Source organism: Chiloscyllium plagiosum, unplaced genomic scaffold (assembly GCF_037043375.1).
Source record: "Chiloscyllium plagiosum isolate Xiang-an unplaced genomic scaffold, Cpla_swu_hap1 HiC_scaffold_13, whole genome shotgun sequence".
In the NCBI taxonomy this organism is placed as follows: domain Eukaryota; kingdom Metazoa; phylum Chordata; class Chondrichthyes; order Orectolobiformes; family Hemiscylliidae; genus Chiloscyllium; species Chiloscyllium plagiosum.
The window spans coordinates 86,614,935-86,638,419 of NW_028270151.1; the positions used below are offsets into that span (position 1 = coordinate 86,614,935).

At 43.5% G+C, this 23,485-nt stretch overlaps 1 protein-coding gene across 9 annotated transcripts in view; it reads left to right on the forward strand.

Annotated features, from left to right (window-relative positions):
- farp2 (FERM, RhoGEF and pleckstrin domain protein 2) overlaps positions 1-23,485 on the forward strand; it is a 184,658-nt gene that overhangs the window by 113,741 nt on the left and 47,432 nt on the right. For all 9 annotated transcript variants that reach the window (XR_015759241.1, XM_087993882.1, XM_087993874.1 and 6 more), the window contains one exon: positions 19,833-20,017. Coding sequence is in view for 8 of the 9 variants with exons in the window: in XM_087993882.1 (XP_087850008.1) it covers positions 19,833-20,017 (185 nt within the window). In the remaining variant the exon portion in view is untranslated. The remainder of the gene's footprint in view (positions 1-19,832; positions 20,018-23,485) is intronic.

Here is a 23,485-nt window from a genome sequence, read left to right on the forward strand (position 1 = left end):
GAATATTTGAAACTGGGTTGGCTGTCCTGAAAGCAACCCATATCATGACAGGATCTGGGATGTGGGTAACAGGAAAGGAAGGAGGCGGTAATGTTCTAAAATAGTTAAACTCCATGTTGAGGCCTAAAGGCTGTAAGGTCCCCAAGCAGTTGTTCTTCCAGCTTGTGTTGAACCTTGTGGGAGGTCTAAGACAGAAATGTTGACCAGGGAATACAGTGGTGTGTTGAAGTGGCAGGCAGCTGGAAGCTCAGGCTTGTTTTTACCATCGGAGTGAGGTGTTTGCAAAGCAGTCACCAGTCTGCTTCATCTTCCCAATACAGAGGAGACTGGTATTGTGATTAGCGAATACAGTGGACTAGATTCACATAGAGAGTGTGGCTGGGGCCTTGCATGGTGAGGAGGGAGGACGCAAACCACAGATGCTGCCTGACCTGTTGAGATCTTCTAGCAGTTTCTGTTTTTGTTTGTTTCAGATCTCCATCATCTACAATTTTTTTTGTTTTATTTTAGCCAGTCATAAAGTTACTTTTGTTTGTTCTTGTACAGAAGTGCTAGTTCTTCATGTTTAAAGTGGTTGGTGTAACTGATTGTGTATTGATATCAATAATCCATAATCCTGGTATTCATGTCGGCAGTACCCATTAAATACAGTTTAGAGGTACAGTGATGCCCTTATGCATTTTATGTTTTGCAGTAAACTACTCCTGATGAGTATTGGTATGTTAGGGTTGAGCAGTGCCACTGAGGTCATTACAAGTTGAATCACTTGCATTTTATATAGCTAGATGGCAATTACTTGAGCCACTCTTTTACAAGCTCTGTGTGAAACTTAAACAAACAGCCTGGATATAATGTGTTGGAAGAATAACCAAAGGAGTTTTCCTGATATCCAGACATTGTTTAATCCCTTTTTTTTAAAAAAAAAAGTCTTGTCACATATTTCATCACTTTTTAAATTACCTTGCAACACTGAACTTCAAAACAGCTTAACTGACTGTAAAAAGCAGTTTACAAATACGCACATTTCTCTCGCCGGCATTGTTCAAAGCAAATCACTAAGTTACTTCTTTGGACTGGGGGCAATCTTCAGTCAAATTTATCTGCAGTAAAGAAATTTTTTTAAAAGAGCTGTTTAGTAATTTTCAATTTTCTTTTGCTGTCAAGTGTTGGGGAACAGCAAAGATCGTTGATAATCTTATTTTGGCAATTATACATAGCACTGTTGTATCCCATTGTACAGCCTCAGGCTGAGGGTTTGATTGTGTTGACTCTTTTCAATAAAGGACAAATTTGAATGGCTTCTATGTCAGTTTGTTCTTGATTATGACTTTACAAAAGAATTGCACCAAGGGCAAGAGTCAAGTATACGTTTGAACAAAACCAACAAAAGGCTTCAGTTTCTGCTGTGGTCTTTTGCTTTCATATTTGTCAATGTGAAAATGGCAGTGTCTTGAGGGGAAAGAATATGTATGCTGTGTAGAGTTTAACAAGTGCTTAATTACAGAGGTTTACATTTTCTGGGTCAGAAGCAGGGGATACTGTAAAGTTTAAAAACTATTGTCCCTCTTTTTGTGTTTTCTTGCAGAAGTGCTGGAGGAGAGGTGAAGTGAAATGTTTAGATATTTAGTCCTTGGTCAATCACTAACTGCTCCTAACCTTGCCTCGGTGCCACCTGGCTGTTATTTAGAGTGTTCCTGTTCAGGCATTTAATTGCAATATAAATTTGACTTTTCAGTTATTAACCAATAAATTAGTGTTCAAGTCATTTCGCAATAATTGGCCCCAAATTGGTTTAAATACAGTTCCATGCATGTAGCTAAATTTGATGGAACTCTAAATAGCATTTTTAAAAAAAACTCAATGTCTCTGAGTACCATTTTGGACCATCTCTTTAATCTGGTCGTTTATCCCATTCTATTGATGCTAATCTGCATTTAATATACTATGGAGTTACCACACGTGCACTCATTGCCCCTCTTTCTCATCCTATTTCCAATTTTCTTGGTGTTGTAAGCACCTATTCCATACTTCCACAAGAGTGAACTACTGTGAACCCATTTGAAGTGTATGAACTTGCTCAGTAAGCACCTACACCAGCTGTTTGACTGTGGAGATGCTGAGCTAAAATGGAACACGCATGCATGTTTCCCATCTAGAACCCCAAATTGCCTGGAGTCTGTCCAGCACCTTAAGAGATCAAAGAAAACCTCATGATGTCACTGCACTTACCAAAAATACAGTAAATCCATTGCACCTGCTTTTTGACATCTACTGGTTTGACTCGAATATGAATGTTTCTGAATGGAAATGTTAGACTTTTTTTCAGAACTGGACATGTCCAAAACAATTGTTATTTCTAGGTTACAGAAGTTTGATTCTTTCAGCTTTCTAACTGCTGCATGTTTTGGTTGAGTGCCAATGATAAATGTCCATTCAGTACTTAAGTGGTTGAGCAGACTGCACAGGACAGAGCCTCAGTCCTTTAATGTTGACTGTACTATCAGGGTGAACTGAGACTCCAGATTTAGACTTCATTTGCACTGTAGCTAACATTGGCTTGACATGAAAATGTAGGGTAAAGCATTAAAAGCAGAACCTGAAAATTAACTGATAGAGACTCACTTTATAGTACAGATTGTTTGGATTGTTTAAAAACAGAAGTCGGTGATGCCAAGTTTCAAAACTCGTGTCTAAGAACGTTTCTTTTATTCTTGTAAGGGATGTGGATGCTGTGGGCGAGGCCAGCATTTGTTGCCTACTTCTAATTGTCTTTGAAGGTGGCAGTGAATCCTTTGTACCATTGCAGACCATGTGGTGCGGGCGCACCCACACTGCTGTTAGGAAGGGAGTTCCAGGATTTCAATCCAGAGTACCGATGGTGATTTAGTTCCACGTCAGGATGGTGTGTGACGTGGAGGAGAATTTGTGGCAGTGATGGCAACATTTGTCTGTTGTCCATGCCCCAATATGTGGTACAAGTCATAGGTTTGGAAGTTGCTGTTTAACGAGGTTTGGTGAGTTGCTACAGCTCTTCATGTGTACGATGCACACTGTGCCTCTCTAGTGGCTGTAGTGCTAATCGAGCAGCCTGCTTTGTCCTGGAGGTTTTGAGTGCTGTTGGAGCTGCACCCATTCAGGCAAATGGATGACATTTCATTGCACTTTTGGATGTAGGTTTGCTCGCTGAGCTGGAAGGTTCATTTCGATAAGTTTCGTTACCCTACTAGATAACATCTTCAGTGGGCCTCAGGCAAAGCAATGCTGAAAATTCCTGCTTTCTATCAACAAACCCATCGCATTAGACCCCATCTACCACCCCCGAGAAAAGGAACAGGAAGTGACTTCACCACAGGAAATAACATCACCACAGGAAATGACATCAACCCAAAGAAACCCAAATATATAAATAGAAAGCAGGAATTTTCAGCACTGCTTCGCCTGAGGCCCACTGAAGATGTTACCTAGTAGAGTAACGAAACTTCTGGAAATGAACCTTCCAGCTCAGCGAGCAAACCTACAACCAAAACCTCAACCTGAGCTACAAGTCTTCTCAAACTTCGCTAATTTCATTGCAGTTATGACTTGTGCTTTGTAGACCATGGACAGGCTTTTGATGAGTCAGAAAGTGATTTTATTTTATTTATTATTGTCATGTGGATCAAGCTACAGTGAAAAGTGTTTTGCAGGCAGATCATATCATACAAGTGCATCAGGGTAACAAACCTTAGTGCAGAATACAATGTTACAGCTGCCAAAAAGGTGCAGACAGAGATCAGCATTGAAGAGATGGAAATGTGTTGCTGGAAAAGCGCAGCAGGTCAGGCAGCATCTAGGGAACAGGAGAATCGACGTTTCGGGCATTAGCCCTTCCTGAAGAAGGGCTAATGCCCGAAACGTCGATTCTCCTGTTCCCTAGATGCTGCCTGACCTGCTGCGCTTTTCCAGCAACACATTTCCATCTCTGATCTCCAGCATCTGCAGACCTCACTTTCTCCTCAGCATTGAAGAGGTCCATTCAAAAGTATGATAACAGAGAGGAAGAAGCTGTTCTTGAATTTGTTCATCTGTGTATGCAAACTTTTTAATATCTGCCCATCAGCAGTGCGTGGAAGAGAGTATAATGGGGTGGGAGGGTTCTTTGATTATGTTGACTGCCTTCCTGGGAAGCAAGAAGTATAGCTGAAGTCAATAGAATGAAGGCTGATTTGCATGATGAATTTGGGCTGTGAGTTACTTACTGCAAATTTCCCAGCCTTTGACTTGCTCTTGTAGCCACAGCATTTATGTGGCTGGTCTGGTTAGTGTCTGATCAGTGGTTATACTCGATGCCTGCAAATGGAGTGTGATACTTCAAGCTTCTATTCAGCCGCAGTCCACACCTTTCCTACCTCCTGTCACTGACCATCACAGCTGGGTAACTGGACAATTCCATGTCAATATGAAATAAACATTCCAAACCACATTTATAAACCAACTCCCTACTCACCATTGCACATTCCCTTGATGCCTCTCTGTCCCAGCGCTCCTGAACATGGCGACCCTACTAGCTGCCATTTATCTGGTGGAGGGCTGCAGTTAGCCTTGACTGGTGGCTCTGAGTAGTCCTGACTGTGGTGCCTGATGTTATACTTGACAAACGTGGTAGCCTAGGCTGGATTGCTCTTACCTAGTTCCATTCTTATCTATTTAATCACAGTCAGTGTATCCTCATGCTGCCACATCATTGCCTTTGGTTTTCCTAAGCATCTATTCTTTGTTCCTCCTATTTCTAACTGGTGTGCTGTTCCAGTTCTACCTCACCACAATGTCTCTCCGCTCCCACTTTGTTGCTAAATTTGTCAATATTGTATGGGCCGAGGACTTCACCATTTCAATATTGGACAGCCATGGACTTCACTATAAATCTTCATTCTGTAACTACTGTCACCATCTCTCCCAGGCAACAATTAGCATATGCTGACATTAAAAACTAAACTCCAGATACTGGAAATCTGAAACAAAAACATTAATGTTAAAGAGAGCCATTCAAAAGCCCGATACAGCTGGACAAGCTTGGGTCTCGTAGCTTCTGTAGAAAGAAAAGTGGAGTCAATGTCTCGAGTCCAGTTAAGCAAGATCAATAATTATGAAAGCATAAACGTGTCTCGGCTTTCCCTTATCATGCCGTCACCACGGTTACATGATCCATTGATGCTCTAAACACAGTGACGAGATCAACAATATCTTAACCGTCCAATCTGTGCAGGAGGGTTTCCTGACACAATATGTAGATAGGCCAACAAGAGGTGAGGCCATACTGGATTTGGTTCTGGGTAATGAACCAGGCCAGGTGTTAGAATTAGAGGTAGGTGAGCACTTTGGGGACAGTGACCACAATTCGGTGACTTTTACTCTAGTGATGGAGAGGGATAAGTGTGCACTACAGGGCAAGAGTTATAGCTGGGGGCAGGGAAATTATGATGCGGTGAGGCATGACTTAGGATGTGTGGCTTGGAAAAGTAATCTTCAAGGCAAGGGCGTAATTGATATGTGGAGCTTGTTCAAGGAGCAACTATCGAGTGTCCTTGATAAGTATGTACCCGTCAGGCAGGGAGGAAAGGGTCGTGTGAGGGAGTCGTGGTTTAATAAGGAATTGGAATCCCTTGTTAAATGGACGAGGGCGGCCTATGTAAAGATGAGGCGCGAAGGTTCAATTGGGGCGATTGAGAGTTATAAGGTAGCCAGGAAGGACCTGAAGAGAGCTAAGAGCAGCAAGGAGGGGACATGAAAGGTCCTTAGTTGGTAGGATTAGGGAAAACTCTAAGGCTTTCTATAAGTATGTCAGGACTAAAAGAATGACTAGGGTAGGAATAGGTCCAGTCAAGGATAGTAGTGGGAAGTTGCGTGTGGAGGCTGAAGAGATTGGGGAGACATTGAATGAATACTTTTCGTCAGTATTCAATCAGCAACAGGACATTGTTGTCAATGTGAGTACTGAGTCACAATTAAGTAGAATGGATGGCTTTGAGGTATGTAGAGAAGAGGTGTTGGAAATTCTGGAAAGGGTGAAAATAGATAAGTCCCCTGGGCCTGATGGCATTTATCCTAGGATTCTCTGGGAAGCAAGGGAGGAGATTGCAGAGCCATTGGCCTTGATTTTTATGTCCTCGTTGTCTACAGGAGTAGTGCCAGAAGATTGGAGGCTAGCAAATGTGGTTCCCTTGTTCAAGAAGGGGAGTAGGGATAACCCTAGTAACTATAGGCCGGTGAGTCTCACTTCTCTTGTGGGCAAAATCTTAGAGAGAATTGTAAGGGATAGGATTTATGAACATCTGGATAGGAATAATGTGATCAAGGATAGTCAGCATGGTTTTGTGAAGGGCAGGTCGTGCCTCACAAACCTTATTGAATTCTTTGAGAAGGTGACTAAGGAGGTGGACGAGGGGAAAGCGGTAGATGTGGTGTATATGGATTTTAGTAAGGCGTTTGATAAGGTTCCCCATGGTAGACTACTGCAAAAAATATGGAGGTATAGCATTGAGGGTGAGTTGGAGGTTTGGATTAGGAGTTGGCTGGCTGGAAGAATTCAGAGGGTAGTAGTTGATGGCAAAGGTTCATCTTGGAGTGCCGTCACTAGCGGTGTTCCGCAAGGATCAGTTTTGGGACCATTGCTGTTTGTCATTTTTATAAATGACCTGGGGGAGGGGTTAGAAGGTTGGGTGAGCAAGTTTGCGGATGATACGAAAGTCTGAGGAGTTGTAGACAGTGAGGAAGGATGTGGCAGGTTACAGCGGGATATAGATAAGCTGCAGAACTGGGCAGAAAGGTGGCAAATGGAGTTCAATGTAGGTAAGTGTGAGGTGATTCACTTTGGTAAGAGTAATAAAAAGATGGGGTACTGGGCTAATGGACGGATACTTGGTAGTGTGGATGAGCAGAGGGATCTTGGTGTCCATGTACACAGATCTTTGAAAGTTGCCACCCAGGTAAATAGTGCGGTGAAGAAGGCATATGGCGTACTGGCTTTTATTGGTAGAGGAATTGAGTTCCGGAGTACTGAGGTCATGTTGCAGTTGTAGAAGACTCTGGTGCGGCCGCATCTGGAGTATTGTGTGCAGTTTTGGTCGCCATACTATAGGAAGGATGTGGAGGCACTGGAACGGGTGCAGAGGAGGTTTACTACGATGTTGCCTGGTATGGTAGAAAGATCGTATGAGGAAAGGCTGAGGCACTTGGGGTTGTTTTCATTGGAGAAAAGGTGGTTTAGGGGTGACTTGATAGAGGTGTACAAGATGATTGGGGTTTAGATAGGGTCGACAGTGAGAATCTTTTTCCACTTATGGAGTCAGCTATTACAAGGGGGCATAGCTTTCAATTAAGGGGGGGTAGGTATAGGACAGATGTTAGGGGTAGGTTCTTTACTCAGCGAGTCGTGAATTCATGGAATGCCCTGCCAGTAGCAGTGGTGGACTCTCCCTCATTATGGGCATTTAAGCGGGCATTGGATAGGCATATGGAGGATAGTGGGCTAATGTAGTTTAGGTGGGCTTGGATCGAGGGCCGAAGGCCCTGTACTGCGCTGTATTCTTCTATGTTCTATGTAAGATATGGGTGAATGACCTGCACATATTTCCTCTATTCCTTAATGGTGTTTTAGGCTTGCTTCACAATGCATCTATTCATCAAAGTACTGTTTTAACTCATTCTCTACGAATCCCACAAGCAACTCAACTTTGAAGTGCATAAAGTAAATACTGTAAACCCACATTCTTACAGCTTGGTTGGAGAACAGGAGGAGTTTCAAATTTGCCTGACTTAGATGCTTGCTGGGTTAGTGATATGTGGGAGAGGGTTACAAGCCCAACAAGATGTGGTTGACTGTAGGGTGGGAACAATATGGTTAATATGTGGAGGAACCCTGAAGGGATGGAATAGGTGGATACTAGTATTGGCAGGGTAAGGAGATGTATATCAAGAAAAGCTGGAATGTCTACACTACAGGCTTGGATCTGGGAGCCAAGACCTGGGAATGGACTTGTAAGCTTTGGCCTGAAGAACAGTGGAGGTATGATCCAGAGTTGATAGTGTGGTGCTGGAAAAGCGCAGCATCTAAGGAGCAGAAGAATCAACATTTCGAGCATAAACCCTTCATCATGATCCAGATATTGATAGTCTTAAATGCCAGCAAGAAACTGGAGTGTTGCATAGTAGGTATGAACTATCACCATGTATAAACCACATGATGTTTTCAATGTGACGAGTCCATACAATGCAAATCTGTCTCCGTTATCTGCAAATAGTTGAGAAGGCTTGCCTCATTTGTGGCAGCAAAAGTAGCCTAAAATCATCCAATGCATTGAAAACTTTTCTCTAAATGTTTCCAACATCGCGAGAGGCCAGGAACAGATAAAGCCGATCTGTTCTACCTAATTCCAGCTGAATTCAGATTGGAGTTATTCTACAACTGATGCAGCGCTGGAAAGGATGGAAGAAGACAAGACACAACGTCAGAGATCAGGCTCCAGCACTTTCTGAAGCAATCCCTGAGGCTATGCTTAAGGAGAGCATGACATATAATAGCATGAGGTCATCCAGTCAAACTCTCAAAAGGCGTTAGAAGTGTGATATCTGTGCTGGTCAGCATGAGGAATCAAGGTCTGAGGACCTGAATGATGGGCTTCAAAAGGTTCAATGATCTAATTTGAAGGCTTGGGGTCCGTGAATGGATCTTCAAATCCCATATCCCACCATCTGCACCATTGCAATTGATGCTGCTCCAATAAACCCTCATTAAATAGTGACCAATACTTTCTGACATTTAAACTCCCATCTAATATTAGTAATTTCTGTTCATCTTCCTGCACTCAGCAAAACTGCAAGCATCAGCCATGTTTTTCAACTCTCTCACTAACAGCTTTTCAAGCTTGGTTGCCATATTCTCCAGACAAGTTATATTGCACTTACTGATACTCTTCCCTCTCCCTTAAGGGCCAAGGAGCTGTGCAGCCAGAGAGGGACTGAGAGGGAGGAACATTTCTTAACCCTTGGAAAAGATAGTGATCATTGCCTTGGTCATGCTAAAGCTGATGGCAGGGCTGAAACCATTCAGGATGCTGGACTACTCTTCACTAATCCTTCCCATACTCCATACCACCCAACTGCACAATCTCTACTGATTTGTAAGCTGCAAGTGGTGGAAAATTTCATTTTTTACTTGTTTATTTGCAACCCCATTCTCATCCCAGCACTGTCTTTGTATTAGACCTTTCTCTTTACAGGTATCCAAGTAGAGCACTGAGATCTGACCGTGGAGTAGCAACAGGATGAATAAGTGACATCACTGTGTGACCAATGTGGATGATTAATACTAGGTATACATTAGGGGCTAGATTAGAGTTTGGCTAGACAAGAGTGGGCTGAAGACCAGACACGAACAACAAAGGCGTTAGGTAGAGAGTAAGGTCACGTGTGTTCTACTGCAGGAAGTTTGATGGGACAATCGAGAGAATGCTGTTTGCTATGTATGATCAAGGTTAATATCAAGAAGCCTGTAATGGACTGACATAAATCTGCACAGGGTTTTTAGCAGAGTTTGTGCCCATTATGCTCAGCATTGTGGAGGTAGCCAAGTCCAATAGCTGTATCACGATGTAGCATCCATGTTTCTCAGCTCTGGATGCTCTGACAGAGGCCAGGCAGGTTCAATTTGCCACTTTGTAAATTCAAGTTACTGCCATCAGGGTTACGCGTTGCAGGATTCTGCAGCAACTTACCAACCTATCGTCTGTTGCAGGGGAAAGAGCTTCAGTGATTTGTTGGAGCATGAATCTACCAGTCTACAATTGGACCTCTTTGAGGCCATGGTATAGTCTGCCAGTTGTGTTGCAACCACTAGGTGGAGAACTGAGATAGACGAAGGCACAGGGAAGATTGGTAGCAAGGAAATGTGCAAGAAGATTAAATGAGGTTTGTTGCAATCCGGTATATGGTTTAGAAATTTGTTTTTGAGTGTCTGTTTTATACTCATTGTTTGCACTGATTGTAATTAGGTGGTGTTCTCTCAATGAGTTCCCTGATTGGTCCTGGTTAACAGTCCTAATCAGGGATCCCTGGCTGACAAATATAAACAGGTGTGTCAGAGGTTCTGTTCACTCTTAGAGCTGGATCAGTGTAAGTACTATGCACATGTAAATGGTGACTTGGTGACACAATACCTATCTCAGTGGAATTAGTTCAGTGGTGATAGAAAAAATACCATGCTTCTGAAGAAATTCACTCGCAACAGTTATCTTTGAGTTGGGATAAGTATTTCTGACATCGTTTCTGTTATTAGGGAAGCTTGATTCATTTGATCCTGCCATCGAAGACTGGGCCCAGTATGTGGAAAGAATGTGTTATTTTTTCTGGGCAAATGACATTGGGATAGATGAAAAGCAACTGGTCATCCTCCTGACAACTTGTGGACCAGCAACATTTTTTGGTCATTAGGAGCTTAATATTTCCTGAGGCATCAAGAGACCAAAACTTCCAAGAAACGATGTATTTAGTTCAGGAAAATTATGACCCCGAGCCTGCTCTAGTTCTGAAACGCTATTGTTCTTGCTCTGCAGCTCAAGTCAGGAGAATCAATATTGGGATATTTAATAAGATGACTGACAGAAGCATGTGATTTTAGGTTAACCCTGAATGAGATGCCGAGAGAGCGTTTGGAAAGTAGGATTAATGATTTAACCGTGCTAAAGCACCTATTAGCTGACGTCCAACTGGACCTCAAACAGACACTACAACTGACTTTGTCATTAAAAGTGAGGCAAGTGGAGCTTATGAGTTGTAGGGTATAATGGTGGAAGGGGACACCTTTGCCCGGCTGATGGAGTTTGGGAGACACCACTTGAGTGAAGGAAATTGAATAGCCTCACTCAGGACATACCCTCAGTAGAGAGATTCCAGGTCAATCTGCAGCAAAACTCCAAAACACAGCCAAGCCTTGGCCAAATGGTTAATATTTTCTTCAGGATCTGGGTCAGCAAGCCATTGTATTTGCTACGGTATGCGGATTCGATTCAGCAAAAAAATCCCCCTATCACTAGTTTCTATACATACTGACAAAGCAGGACACCACTTTGACTGGGACAATACACACATCCTAGGGCAGGCAAAACAAAGACACATGAGAATTCTTTTGAGGCATGGTGTTCTAACCAGAACCCCATCAATAAACTCATCGATTTAGATCCTATCTACCTCCCTTTGGAAAAAAAAAACCCGGAAATTACATCACCCACCTGAAGACACCAAGATCTATAAATAGAGAGGTGGGACATCCCACCAGCACTTCACCAGAGACTTTCACTAATGTTACTGAGTCATGGTGATGAAACGTCTGAAAACAAACCTTCCAGCTCAGTGAGCTAACCTACATACTTATCATCAACCTGAGCTGCAAATCTTCTTAAAAATCGCTAAAATCCCACTAAGCCTGCATTGAGTAAGAGAACTCCTAGGTCAGTATCTAGGAAAGTGAGAACTGCAGATGCTAGAGATCAGAGTCAAAAAGTATGGTGCTGGAAAAGCACAGCCAGTCAGTCAGCATCCAAGGAGCAGGAGGATCGACATTTGGGGAATAAGCCTGATGAAGAGCTTATGCTCAAAACGTTGACTCCTGCGTCTTGGGTGCTGACTGACCGGCTGTGCTTTTCCAGCATCACACTTTTTGACAGTACCTAGGATAGTCCCTAGTAAGGCCACCTACACCTCACTTGGAACAGTTAAATTGCTTAACGACATCCAAATCAGAAGCAATCAAACTAAATTTCTGGTTACATGGTCACCCCGTTCTAATGGAGGTCAGTACTGGTGTGGCTGTATCAGTGATTGCAGAGCCAGTCTTTAACAAAATTTGTGCTGGACTTCCTTTCTTAAGTTTATGTAAGGTTTCAAATGGACGAGACTCTATACTGGGGAACCTTTGCAGATTAAGGGTACAATATTGTTTCTAGTCTTGTATGAGAAACAGCTGGTTCATTACTTAATTGAGTAAAAGTCTCGGGCCCAAGCCTGATGGGATGAAATTGGTTGAGAAAGATTCACTTTGGCTGAACATTTTTTGATTAGAGAACATTTTACAAGGTCTATGCCAGGACACCATTTATTTGGATGGCATACAGATAAAAGGGAAGACCGATAATGAACACTTAACTTGGACAGAAACCTTAAATGTATTGCCAAGCTAGGCACGAGCCCTTGGTATGAGCTCTAGATGGGATATATGCATGTTCCAGGTATCTCAAATGAACTACTTGGGCTGCAGAGTCAACAGACCAGATTGCACTCATTGAAAGACAAAGTGAGGGCGATGAACGGTGCCTTAGCTCGCATGTCTGAACCGGACCATAGGTCTTTCCTTGGCTTGGTGAATAATGATGGAAAGTTCACACGTAAGTTGGCCTCCATCCTGGCACCCTATTATTTATTATTGAAAAAGGGTTGGCCTTGGAAATGGTCTCATAGCCAAGACATAGTCTTTAGGGAAGTGAAGAAGCAGCTACCATTGTCTAAGGTGTTGGTACGTTACGATTCCAAGCAAGATTGGGTGCTGACATGCAATGCCTCCCAGTACAGTATCAGGCTTGTGTTGGCTCATAGATGGCCCAATGGAGAGGGAGGCTCAATAGCGCGCTTCCTGAACTTTATCTGGGCATATTTGCTCTCTGCATCAGCCACAGAAGGAATACTTGGTGGTCATCTTTGATGTGGGAATGTTCCACCACTACCTTTACGGATGTAAATTTGTAACAGTAATAGACCATAAGACCCTGCCAGTGCTACTCAAAGTGGACAAGGCCCATAGCTTCAGTTTGAATTCAGCAATAGGCTCTCATTGTAAATGTTTACAATTACAAGTTGGAACACCATCTGGGAGGCGAAGTAGCAAATGTGGATGCCTTAAGCTACCTCTGAAAGAGTCCATTGTGGTTTCAAACTTTCTGGACACCCTCCTGGTCACTGCTGACAGTATCAGACTATGAATGCAAAACGATCTGGTCCTGGCAAAACTAAAATAGCTGGTGGTAATGGGGTGAAACAAAAGGGCCGTCACAAGCAGAATTAAAACCTTTTTAGACACAGATCAATGTAGAGGATGGCATTTTATTATGGGGAGCAAGAGTATTTGGCCCAAGCAATGTTTGTTGCTAGATACTGGCTGAACTCCATAGGAACATCCAGGGGTTTCCAAAATGAAGACCTTGTCAAGATTGGATACAGATATAGCCATGTTGGTGAGGCATTGCCAGAGTGCTAGCAGCTCCCCCACACATTCGTGGGAATGGCTATTAAACCCTGGACTTGGATACACGTCGACTGTGCTGGACTTTTCATGGGCGCAATGTTCTTAGTCATTGTGGACTCCTAAAGTGTCAAATGTGGACGATGATACAAAAGCTGTGCACATCTTTTGCAACGTACGGGATCCCGGAAGTGTTGGTCATCGAAAACAGGCCATCATTTACAAACTGAACTCTATTTTGTAAAGTTGAATGGCATTCAGCATATAAGGACAGCTCTATACCATCCATCATTCAATGGTCTGACAAAAAGAGCAGTCTAAACTTTGGAGGCAGGCTTAAAGAAACAACCTACAGTTTCACTAAATACCAAACAGTCCTGGTTCCTATTTGAAAATCGGACCATGCCTGATGTAACTACAGGGATAGCTCCAGCAGAGTTGCCAATGGGGAGAACATTCTGCACCAGGTTAAATCTGATTTTCCTGGACCTGAGTGGGGAGGGTGAAATGGCATCAGAAATGCCAACGTCTGACACAAGACACCCCTAAGCGAGAGAGATAATTTACTTCAGGGAGGAAGTTTGGTTGCAGAAACCACAGCAGTGACCCTGCATGGGTAAGAGGCATAGTTTGCACAGAGGTCGGGCCGAGTGACATATAAAGTTCAGGTGGGTGAGGCAGTCTTGAACAAGCATGTGGACCACATGAAAGCTGCAAATCGCAAATGGTGCAAAACATACCCTGGCAGTTTGGAACCCGTTGGTTCTCTCTGTCAGAGTCTGAGGTGGACACGGTGAATTTCGCAGCCTCTGTGCCTTTATAGCCTGAAGAAGAGAATGAGTTACATCTGAGAAGCCCTGAGTGTGGGAAATGGGCTACGATCTGGTACGTGTATCCGAGGCTGTGTTGGAGGAACCGGACTTGGTGCGGAAAAACCCGAGGAGAACCTAAAGAAAGAACAGGCCTAAGTTCTGGGACTTGGGGGAGGGATGTAATGATTGTAATAAGGTTAGCCAAGTGGGCCTCATAGAATATGAGTTCCCTGATTGGATCAGGTTAACAGCCTCAATCAGGGAGCCCTGGAAGACAGATATAAACAGGGAGGTCAGAGGGTCTCTTCACTCTGAGAGCTGGCTCTGAGGAAGCCGGACCAGTGTCAAGTGCTATGCAAGTGTACATAAGGGGTGACTTTGTGATGGGATACCAGCCGTTATGGAGTTACTTCAGTCACCAAATCTGATGGTGAGGAGCAGAGGGAAGGTAAGCTGAGAGCCTGTTGATGAATGGGGATTTGCAGTTTGATGAGTGCTTCATGGGCAGCCCTATAGAGGCCATTCCTGATCAAGGGATTATGCCCGAAACGTCACTTCTCCTCCTCGAATGCTGCCTGACCTGCTATGGTTTTCCAGCACCACACTCTCGAATCTGATCTCCAGCATCTGCATACCTCACTTTCTCCGTAGGGGGCTTGGCAAGTTTGTCCCATCTCTTCCATCGCTTCCGGCTTGTCAGCTACTTGGTGTTGAGATAGACCCATCATGATGATACATTGCTGATGACGGGCTAATGCCTGAAATGTCAGTCCTCCTCCTTGCATGCTGTCTGACCTGTTGTACTTTTCCATCGCCACACTTTTCAAATCATGATGAGATGTTGTGCAGGATGTCGCAGGCCACTGAGTCCTGCAGTGAGGCTCGGGTAGTGCATGTGCTATTTCAGCATGTCTGTGGTCTACTCTGTCACCTTTTGTGTAGCTGTGGAGTATTCTGCAATGGTTTGCGAACCTCAGAGTCACCAGTGTATGATCAGTATTTACCCCTAAAGATCATTCCATTCTTTGCTTTGACTTGTCTGGTGACTTAAAATCTAGCTGGCATAACAAACTGGCACAAATGAAGGTTATCATGACTGCTAACAGGGTGTTGCAATGGTGTGAAGTCCTGCCTGTGGGTGTGGTCACAGCAACTGGAGGTTGCGAAATCCCTTTCAGTTGTGATAAAGTGTAGGGTTTATACGTAGCTCCCACACTATGATGCACATGCAGTCAATGATGCCTGACTCTGTTGCAAAACCTGAAATTCTTGCAAAGTGATGTGTTTGCTTTGTCAACTCTCCCCACTTGTGCAAATAAGATCTTATCTCTCTTTGAACACACAGCATCAGTGACCTTCCTTATGCAATGGTACATGGTGAGCAGGGAGATATTACAAATATCTCTGCCCTGCTCCAGGACAGAAGGAGCCAGTCACACAAATAGTTACCACCATTGATAGTGCCGATCTCCTCCTGGGGTCTGTTCTTAGCTGAACCGAGTGGCAGTTTGCAGCAGGGATGTCCTTTCTGATACAAACACATTTTGCACATTATTCCTCACTCAGGTTCAGTTGAATAATTGTTTCCTGATTGCTGTTGTCAGATATGGCCACCTGGGAGATCCCTCTTCTCCAGCACTGCCATTTCCTCCCTCTTCCAGCAGCATGTGCTTCTCCGTGCATTCCAAGGGGGAATCTACTCACGTCTGGAAGCAGCTGGCTTATGACAGAAACCTTGAGCTCGGGTCCATACCTTCAATATGTATCACGTCACTCCCTGTAGATTTTACTGAAGAATGCTGGGAAGCACCAAAGTCAAGAGTGTGGTGCTGGTAAAACACTGCAGGTAAGGCAGTATCCGAGGAGCAGGAGAATCGATGTTTCGGCCATAAGCCCTTCATCAGGATAAGCCACAGGCATAAGCCCTCGTTCCTGAAGAAGGGCTTATGCCCAAAACTTCGATTCTCCTGCTCCTCAGGTGCTGCCTGACCTGCTGTGCTTTTCCAGCACCACATTCTCAACACTGATCTCCAGCATCTGCAGTCCTCACTTTCTCCTCCTGGAAAGCACCAAACACTGATACTCATGACTACACGAGTAGGAGTCAATCAGCAACAAATTTGAAAGTTAGTGATGCCTTTAAACAGTTGTGAGAGAAAGTGAGGGCTACAGATGCTGGAGATTAGATTTGAGAGTGTGTTGCTTTTCCAGTGCCACACTCTCAACTTTAAACAGTGTGGTCAGAGACATTCCAGCTTGTTCAGCTTGATGACCTTATGAGAGGATGATATCTATGTGGCTAATAGTGGTGTCAAATCAGTCTTGCATGGTGAATAGCATCTGTGTTATGAATTTTAAGTGGGGGATGTGGTGATAATCAAGCAGATTGTGTGTTGGATTGTGCCATATTCCTCAAGTTTTGCTGGAGATGCACTCATCCAGATAAATGGAGAGTATTCCACCACACTCTGACTTGTAGATAGCGGACAGGCTTTGGGGAGTCAGGAGGTGAGTTACTCTGACCTGCAATTGTGGTCACAGTATTAATGTAGGTTGGTGCAAATCAGTTTCTGGTCAATAGTAAACCACAGGATGTTGGTAGTGGTGGATTCAGTGATGGTAATGGCAGCGAATGTCAAGGGGGCAGTGGTTAGATGTTCTTTTGTTGTAGATAGTCATTGCCTGCCTCTTTTTGGCAGTCCATATTGCTTATCATTGGTGACTTGAGCCTGGTTGGGCTGCATTTGGGCATGAATTATTTGTGTATTTTGAGTCATAAATGGTACTGAATGTTGTGCAGTCATCAGTGAGCATCCCTACTTTTGACCTAGAATGGAAGGGGTGGTCGTCAATAAAGCAACTGAAGATATCTGGGCCAAGGACACTGGCCTGACATGTAAGGATGTCCTGGAGCTGAGATGACTGATCTCTAACAACCACAACCATTTTCCTCCATGCCAGGTATGACTCCAGTCAAGAGTCTGTTCCCTGATACGCAGTGATTGGAGTTTTGCTAGGTCTTGTTGATACCACACATTGCTAAACATGGCCTTGATGTCAAGCATTGTCATTCTCACCTCACCTTGAGAATTCAGCTCTTTTGTCCATGTTTGAACCAAGGCTGTAGTGAAGTGAGGAGCTGAGAGGCCATGGTAGAACCCAAACTGGGCGTCACTGAACATGTGCTGCTTGATAGCACTGTTGATGACACCTTCCATCACTTTACTGATGGTCAAGAGTAGACTGTTGGGCAGTATTTGGCCAGGTTGGGTTTGTCCTTTTTTTGGATACAGAACATACCTGGGCAAATGTCCACATCATCAGTTAAATGCCAGTCTTTAAAAAATTCATTTCTGGGATCAGGGCATCACTACCTAGGCCAGTATTTATTCCCTGTCCCTAGTTGCCCCGAGGGCAATTGTGAGTCACATTGCTGTGGGTCTGGAGTCACATGTAGGCCAGACCAGGTAAGGATGACAGTTTCCTTCCCTAAAGTACATTAGTGAACCAGATGAGTTGTTCCTGACATTCTGCAATGCTGATGTGGTCGTTAGAATTCTTAATTCCAGATTTTTAGTGAATTCCAATTCCACCATCTGCTGTGGTGGAATTCGAACACGGATTCCCCAGAACATTACCTGGATCTCTGGATTAACAGTTGAGCAATAATATCACTAGGCTATTGCCTCTCCTCTTGCCAATTGTTTCAAAACAACTCCAAAGTATAAAGAGAGAAATAAAACTGGACAGATCATCAGGCATTGACATATGTATTGCTTGCACCAACAACCACCTAGTCCTGTCATACTCACAAAGTACCCCCTTAACAATACTTATGCTAAAAATAGCAGACTGTCTGACAGACTAGATGAGCAGCAGCCTGTAGTAACCTGCAGGAAGTTCCCTTGTCTATTTTTTGATGTGATGCCATGAGAATCTGAGGTGCAGCGTCAATGTTGAAGACTCCCACGGCATACCACTGTGCTGCCACCTCTCCGGGTGGGAGAGGATACAATCAGGGATGGCGGTATCTGGAACATCAATTCCATGAGTAAAAGTGTGTCAGTGTCGTTTGCAGGGCCAGTGGGATTCCATTGCTGTTAGTGTTTCCGGTGCTTAGGTAGATGTGAGGTGGTCTGTCTGGTTTCATTTCTCTTCCTTCAGACCATGCAATAGTTTCGAAACAATTATGTGGCTTACTAAATCATTCGGAAGCAGCTTACAAAGTCAAGTACATTGTTGTGGCACTGGAGGCACATGTAGGCCAGATCAAGTAATGGAGGCAGATTTCCTTCCCTTAAGGACATTAGTTGTCAAGATTGTCTTTTATGACAGTCAGCATTAATTTCTTGGTTGATAGTAGACTGGTTTTAATTCCAGCTTTTTTTGAGTATGAATGTCATCATCTGCCACAGTGATCTTAAAGGTCATGACCCCAGTGTATAGATCTGGAGTTCTAGAATACTCGTCCAGTGACATTAATTCTACACCAGCTTCTCCCAACAGAGTGCTCTCTCTTTGGTTGTTTTTGAAGCTGTTTAAAGAAATGTTGGAGAGCAAATTTAAAACATTTTATTCAAGTATATTTTATCTTTTTTTTAGAAAGTAGAGTAGCTTTGTATGTTTTAAAAGAAACGTGAAATGTACACTGTAGCTTTTACTTTGTAAATGTAAAGCATATTAAGCTGAGAGGGAGTATCTAACATTTATTTTTATCAATTTTGTTTTTATTTGCTTCCAAATTTAACTTTAAAAGTCTCGTCTCTCATTTGTTGACCGAATGTAGACTTGAGGACTGAGTTATTGGACTGAGCCCTTTGAGAGATCCCAACATGAAGACAACAGATTGGTCTGCAATGAGACACTGCATCCTCAACATGTCAGGTCCCACAGAAACTACATGTTTAGAAGTGTTGTGTTCCAAAGACAAATTCCTGAGACAAAAAAAACTCCCTCAAACTCACCTTAAGTTGGAGAGAACGTTGTTTCCCCCCTGCCACAAGGAGACATAGTTTTAAAATATCAGGAACTATTGGTGTCATTTACAGAACGAAGACTCACGGATAGGTGACCTCTCTCCTTCCCTGTGTGGGACTGTGACAGAAACAGCTAAAGTGAAAGCAGATCACAGATCTGCAGATATGGAAGAGTTACAAAGTCAACCACAGAGAAGGGATTGTGCTCCTGGTTTTACAGCCATGGAAGGGAGCAGATACAGTGGCTCTGTTAGTTAAGAGCATTCTCAGATGATCACATCAGCAGACGAAGGGGAGACTAATAGAAATGCGTGACAGATGAATTTAAAATAAATGGAACAATGTATCAGGCAGGGTGGTAGAGGCTAAACATTGCAAGTGATTAAAAAGAATTAGATGGGGATAGGAGAATGGACGCTAGAGTGAGACAAACAGCCTTCACAAAGCAATGACTTTGGAGCTGGAGGTGCCTGAGTCTGTCCTAGTTAGTAGGAGTGATGACCATGAGCTTTCTGGAAGTACAGAGCTAGTTGTTAAATCCCTACATCACTCCCTATGTAACACTGAAGTGAAATCTTAATATAAACAATACGTTTGTCTTCCAGAAAGAATCCTTACCCTCCAAAGTTTGGCATTCTCGATTTTACAGACCAATCAATTTCGCAACCACACCCCTCTCCTGCCCCCTCACCTGTGCCGGCCTATTCAGATTTATTTATATCACAGAGATGTCCCTTGAATTTTATTTCTTGCGTTTGTGTTTTGAATTTGTTTCAGGTAGTTTAATCGACAGCCTGCAGCTGTCTCCTCTCACCACGAGGAGTCCTTTGAATGTGCTACTTCCTGGATCCCAGGTGTCCAACCTGGATTTGCCCAGTCAGTCTCAGTCACCATTGCAGAGTCCGATTCTTAGCGATGCAGGCAGTACGAGGGTGGATGATGAAGACGACGACCGGAGGAAGGTGTGCAATGTAATTATTGTTTGGAGTGTGTTAGAGGTCCATCATTTTATCATTTATTATTGCTTTCCTGAGTCAGAGCGCTGCTTCAGACAAAATTCCAAACTGCTTGAGCAAAGAATTTTAGCTAGCTGCCTCCACTATAGACCCGTCCCGCCCCCAACCCCCCCACCCACCCACCCAAGAGTCAGTGCGAAATTGAGAAACTAATTTGTAAGGAGATCTCAGTTATCTGCAAGAATAATAGGGTGGTTATGGTAGGGGATTTTAACTGTCCAAACATAGACTGGGACTGCCATAGTGTTAAGGGGTTAGATGGAGAGGAATTTGTTAAGTGTTTACAAGAAAACTTTCTGATTCAGTATGTGGATGTACCTACTGGAGAAGGTGCAAAGCTTGACCTGCTCTTGGGAAATAAGGCAGGGCAGGTGACTAAGGTGTCACTTGGGTCAGTGATCATAATTCTATTAGTTTTAAAATAGTGATGGACAAAAATAGACTTGGATCTAAAGGTTAAAGTTCTAAATTGGAAGAAGGCCAATTTTGACAGAATTAGGCAAAAACTTTCAAAAGCTGATTGGGGCCAGATGTTCGCAGGTAAAGGGACGGCTGGAAAATGGGAAGCCTTCAGAAATGAGATAACGAGAATCCAGAGACAGTATGTACCTGTTAGGGTGAAAGGCACGTCTGATAGTTGTAGAGAATGCTGGATGACTGGAGAACGGAGCATATGTCAGGTATAGACAGCAGAGATTGAGTGAATCCTTAGAAGAGTATAAAGACAGTAGGAGTATACTTAAGAGGGAAATCAGGAGGGCAAAAACAGGACATGAGATAACTTTGGAAATAGGGTTAAGGAGAATCCAAAGGGATTTTATAAATACATTAAGGACAAAACGGTAACTATGGAGAGAATAGGGCCCCTCAAAGATCAGCAAGGCAGCTGATGTGTGGAATTACAGCAGATGGACGAGATACTAAACGAGTATTTTACATCAATATTTACTGTGGAGGAGGACATGGAAAGTATAGAATGTAGGGAAATAGATGGTGACAACTTAAAAAATATCCATATTACAGAGGAGGAGGTGTGCTGGATGTCTTAAAAGATATAAAAGTGGATAAATCCCCAGGACCTGATCAGGTGTACCTGAGAGCTCTGTGGAAGCTAGGGAAGTGACTGTTGGGCCTCTTGCTGAGATATTTGTATCATCGATAGTCACAGGTGAGGTGCTGGAAGACTGGAGGTTGGCTAACGTGGTGCCACTATTCAAGAAAGGTGGTACAGACAAGCCAGGGAACTATAGCCCAGTGAGCCTGGGCAAGCTGTTGGACGGAATCCTGAGGAACAAGATCTACATGTATTTGGAAAGGCAAGGACTGATTAGGGACAGTCAACATGGCTCTTGTGCATAAGAAGTCATTTTTCACTAACTTCATTGAGTTTTTTTTGAAGAAATAATGAAATGCATTGATGGAGGCAGAGCAGTAGACATGATCTATATGGACTTCAGTAAGACATTTGACAAGGATCGTCATGGGAGACTGGTTAGCAAGGTTAGATCACGTGGAATACAGGTTGAACTAGCCACTTGGATACAGAACTGGCTCAAAGGTAGAAGACAGAGGGTGGTGGTGGAGGATTGCCTCTCACACTGGAGGCCTGTGACCAGTGGAGTGCCATAAGGATCGGTGCTAGGTCCTCTACTTTTTGTCATTTATATAAATGATTTGGATGTGAACACAGGAGTATAGTTAGTAAGTTTGCAGATGACACCACAATTGGAGGTGTTGTGGACAGCAAAGAAGGTTACTTCAGAGTACAATGGAATCATGATCGGATGGGCCAAAGGGCTGAGGAATAACAGATGGAGTTTAATTTAGATAAATGTGAGGTGCTGCATTTTGGAAAAACAAATCAAGGCAGGACTTATACACTAAATGGTAAGTGTCCTGGGGAATGTTGCTGAATAAAGAGACCTTGGAGTGCAAGTTCATAGTTCCTTGAAAGTGGAGTCGCACGTAAATAGGGTAGGGAAGAAAGCATTTAGTATGCTTTTCATCATTGGTTAGAGCACTGAGTATAAGAGTTTGTAGGTCATGTTGCAGCTGTGCAGGACATTGGTTAGGCCACTGTTGAAAAATTGCATGCAATTCTAGTCTCCTTCCTATGGGAAGGATGTTGTGAAACTTGGAAGGGTTCAAAATAAATTTACAAGGTTGTTGCCAGGGTTGGAGGATTTGAGCTATAGGGAGAGGCTGAACAGGCTGGGGCTGTTTTCCCTGGAGCGTCAGAGGCTGAGGGGTGACCTTACAGAGGTTTATAAAATCATGAGGGGCATGGATAGGGTGAACAACCAAAGTCTTTTCCTGAGGGTAGGGGAGTCCAGAACTAGAGGGCGTAGGCTTATGGTGAGAGGGGCAAGATTTAAAAGGGACACCATTTTCATGCAGAGTATTGTGTGTATGGACCAAGCTGCCAGAGAAAGTAGAGAAAGTTGGTGCAATTACAACATCTAAAACACTTCTGGATGGGTACATGAATAAGATTGATTTAGAGGGGTATGGGCCAAATGCTGGCAAAAGGGACTAGATTAATTTAGGATGTCTGGTCGGCACGGACGCGTTGGACCGAAGGGTCTGTTTCCGTGCTGCACGTTTCTATGACTCTAAGTGTGACAAGGTGCTGAAAAATAAAGTCACAGGCTGCAACCATGTAACTGGTGTGTCAGGTTTGATGCTGTCAGAGGAAGGGAGTCTCCCACTGGTACTGCAATGTTATATCTGAGGTTAATAGACAAAACTCATTGCTTTTTATGTCAGACACTCCTCTCCATCTTGTATTGAGGCATTAAACCAAGCCCCTGCCTGCCCTTGCGTGTGGATCTAAAAGATCCCATGGGACTTAGTTCAAAGAAGAGCAGGGAAATTTTTGTTATTCCCAGAGTGACTAGGCCAACATTTGTCTTGCAATTGACATCTCTAAAGCAGATTGTGTGGCCATTATCAGATTACAGCTTGTGGGATCTTTCTGTGCACAAAATGGCTGTGTCTCCTCCATTACCATAGTAACTACTATTCCAGAAATCTAATTGGTTATGTCGGGTGGCTTGGAGTCATGGAACAGTCTATAGAACTTGGATCTTTCTTTCCATCTTTCCTAACAGCCTTGTGCAAGAGAAAATTGTTATTTTCCCCTTTCTCCTCTTCGCCTCCTTTTCCGGACTCTTGTATATAATTTTTGTCTGTAATGCCTGGTGTCATCTCGGTAAAAGGCCCATTTTCCGCCTGAGAGTGCTGGGTGGCAGCTCCAACAGGCCTCCTCTGATGTCTGCATCTAAGCTTTCTCACAGCAACTGGCTATCGTGTTGTTTTCTCCACTAAGTAGATGCACGATCACTAAGATAAAGTGAGGACTGCAGATGATAGAGATCAGAGTCAAAAGGTGTGGTGTTGGAAAAGCACAGTCAG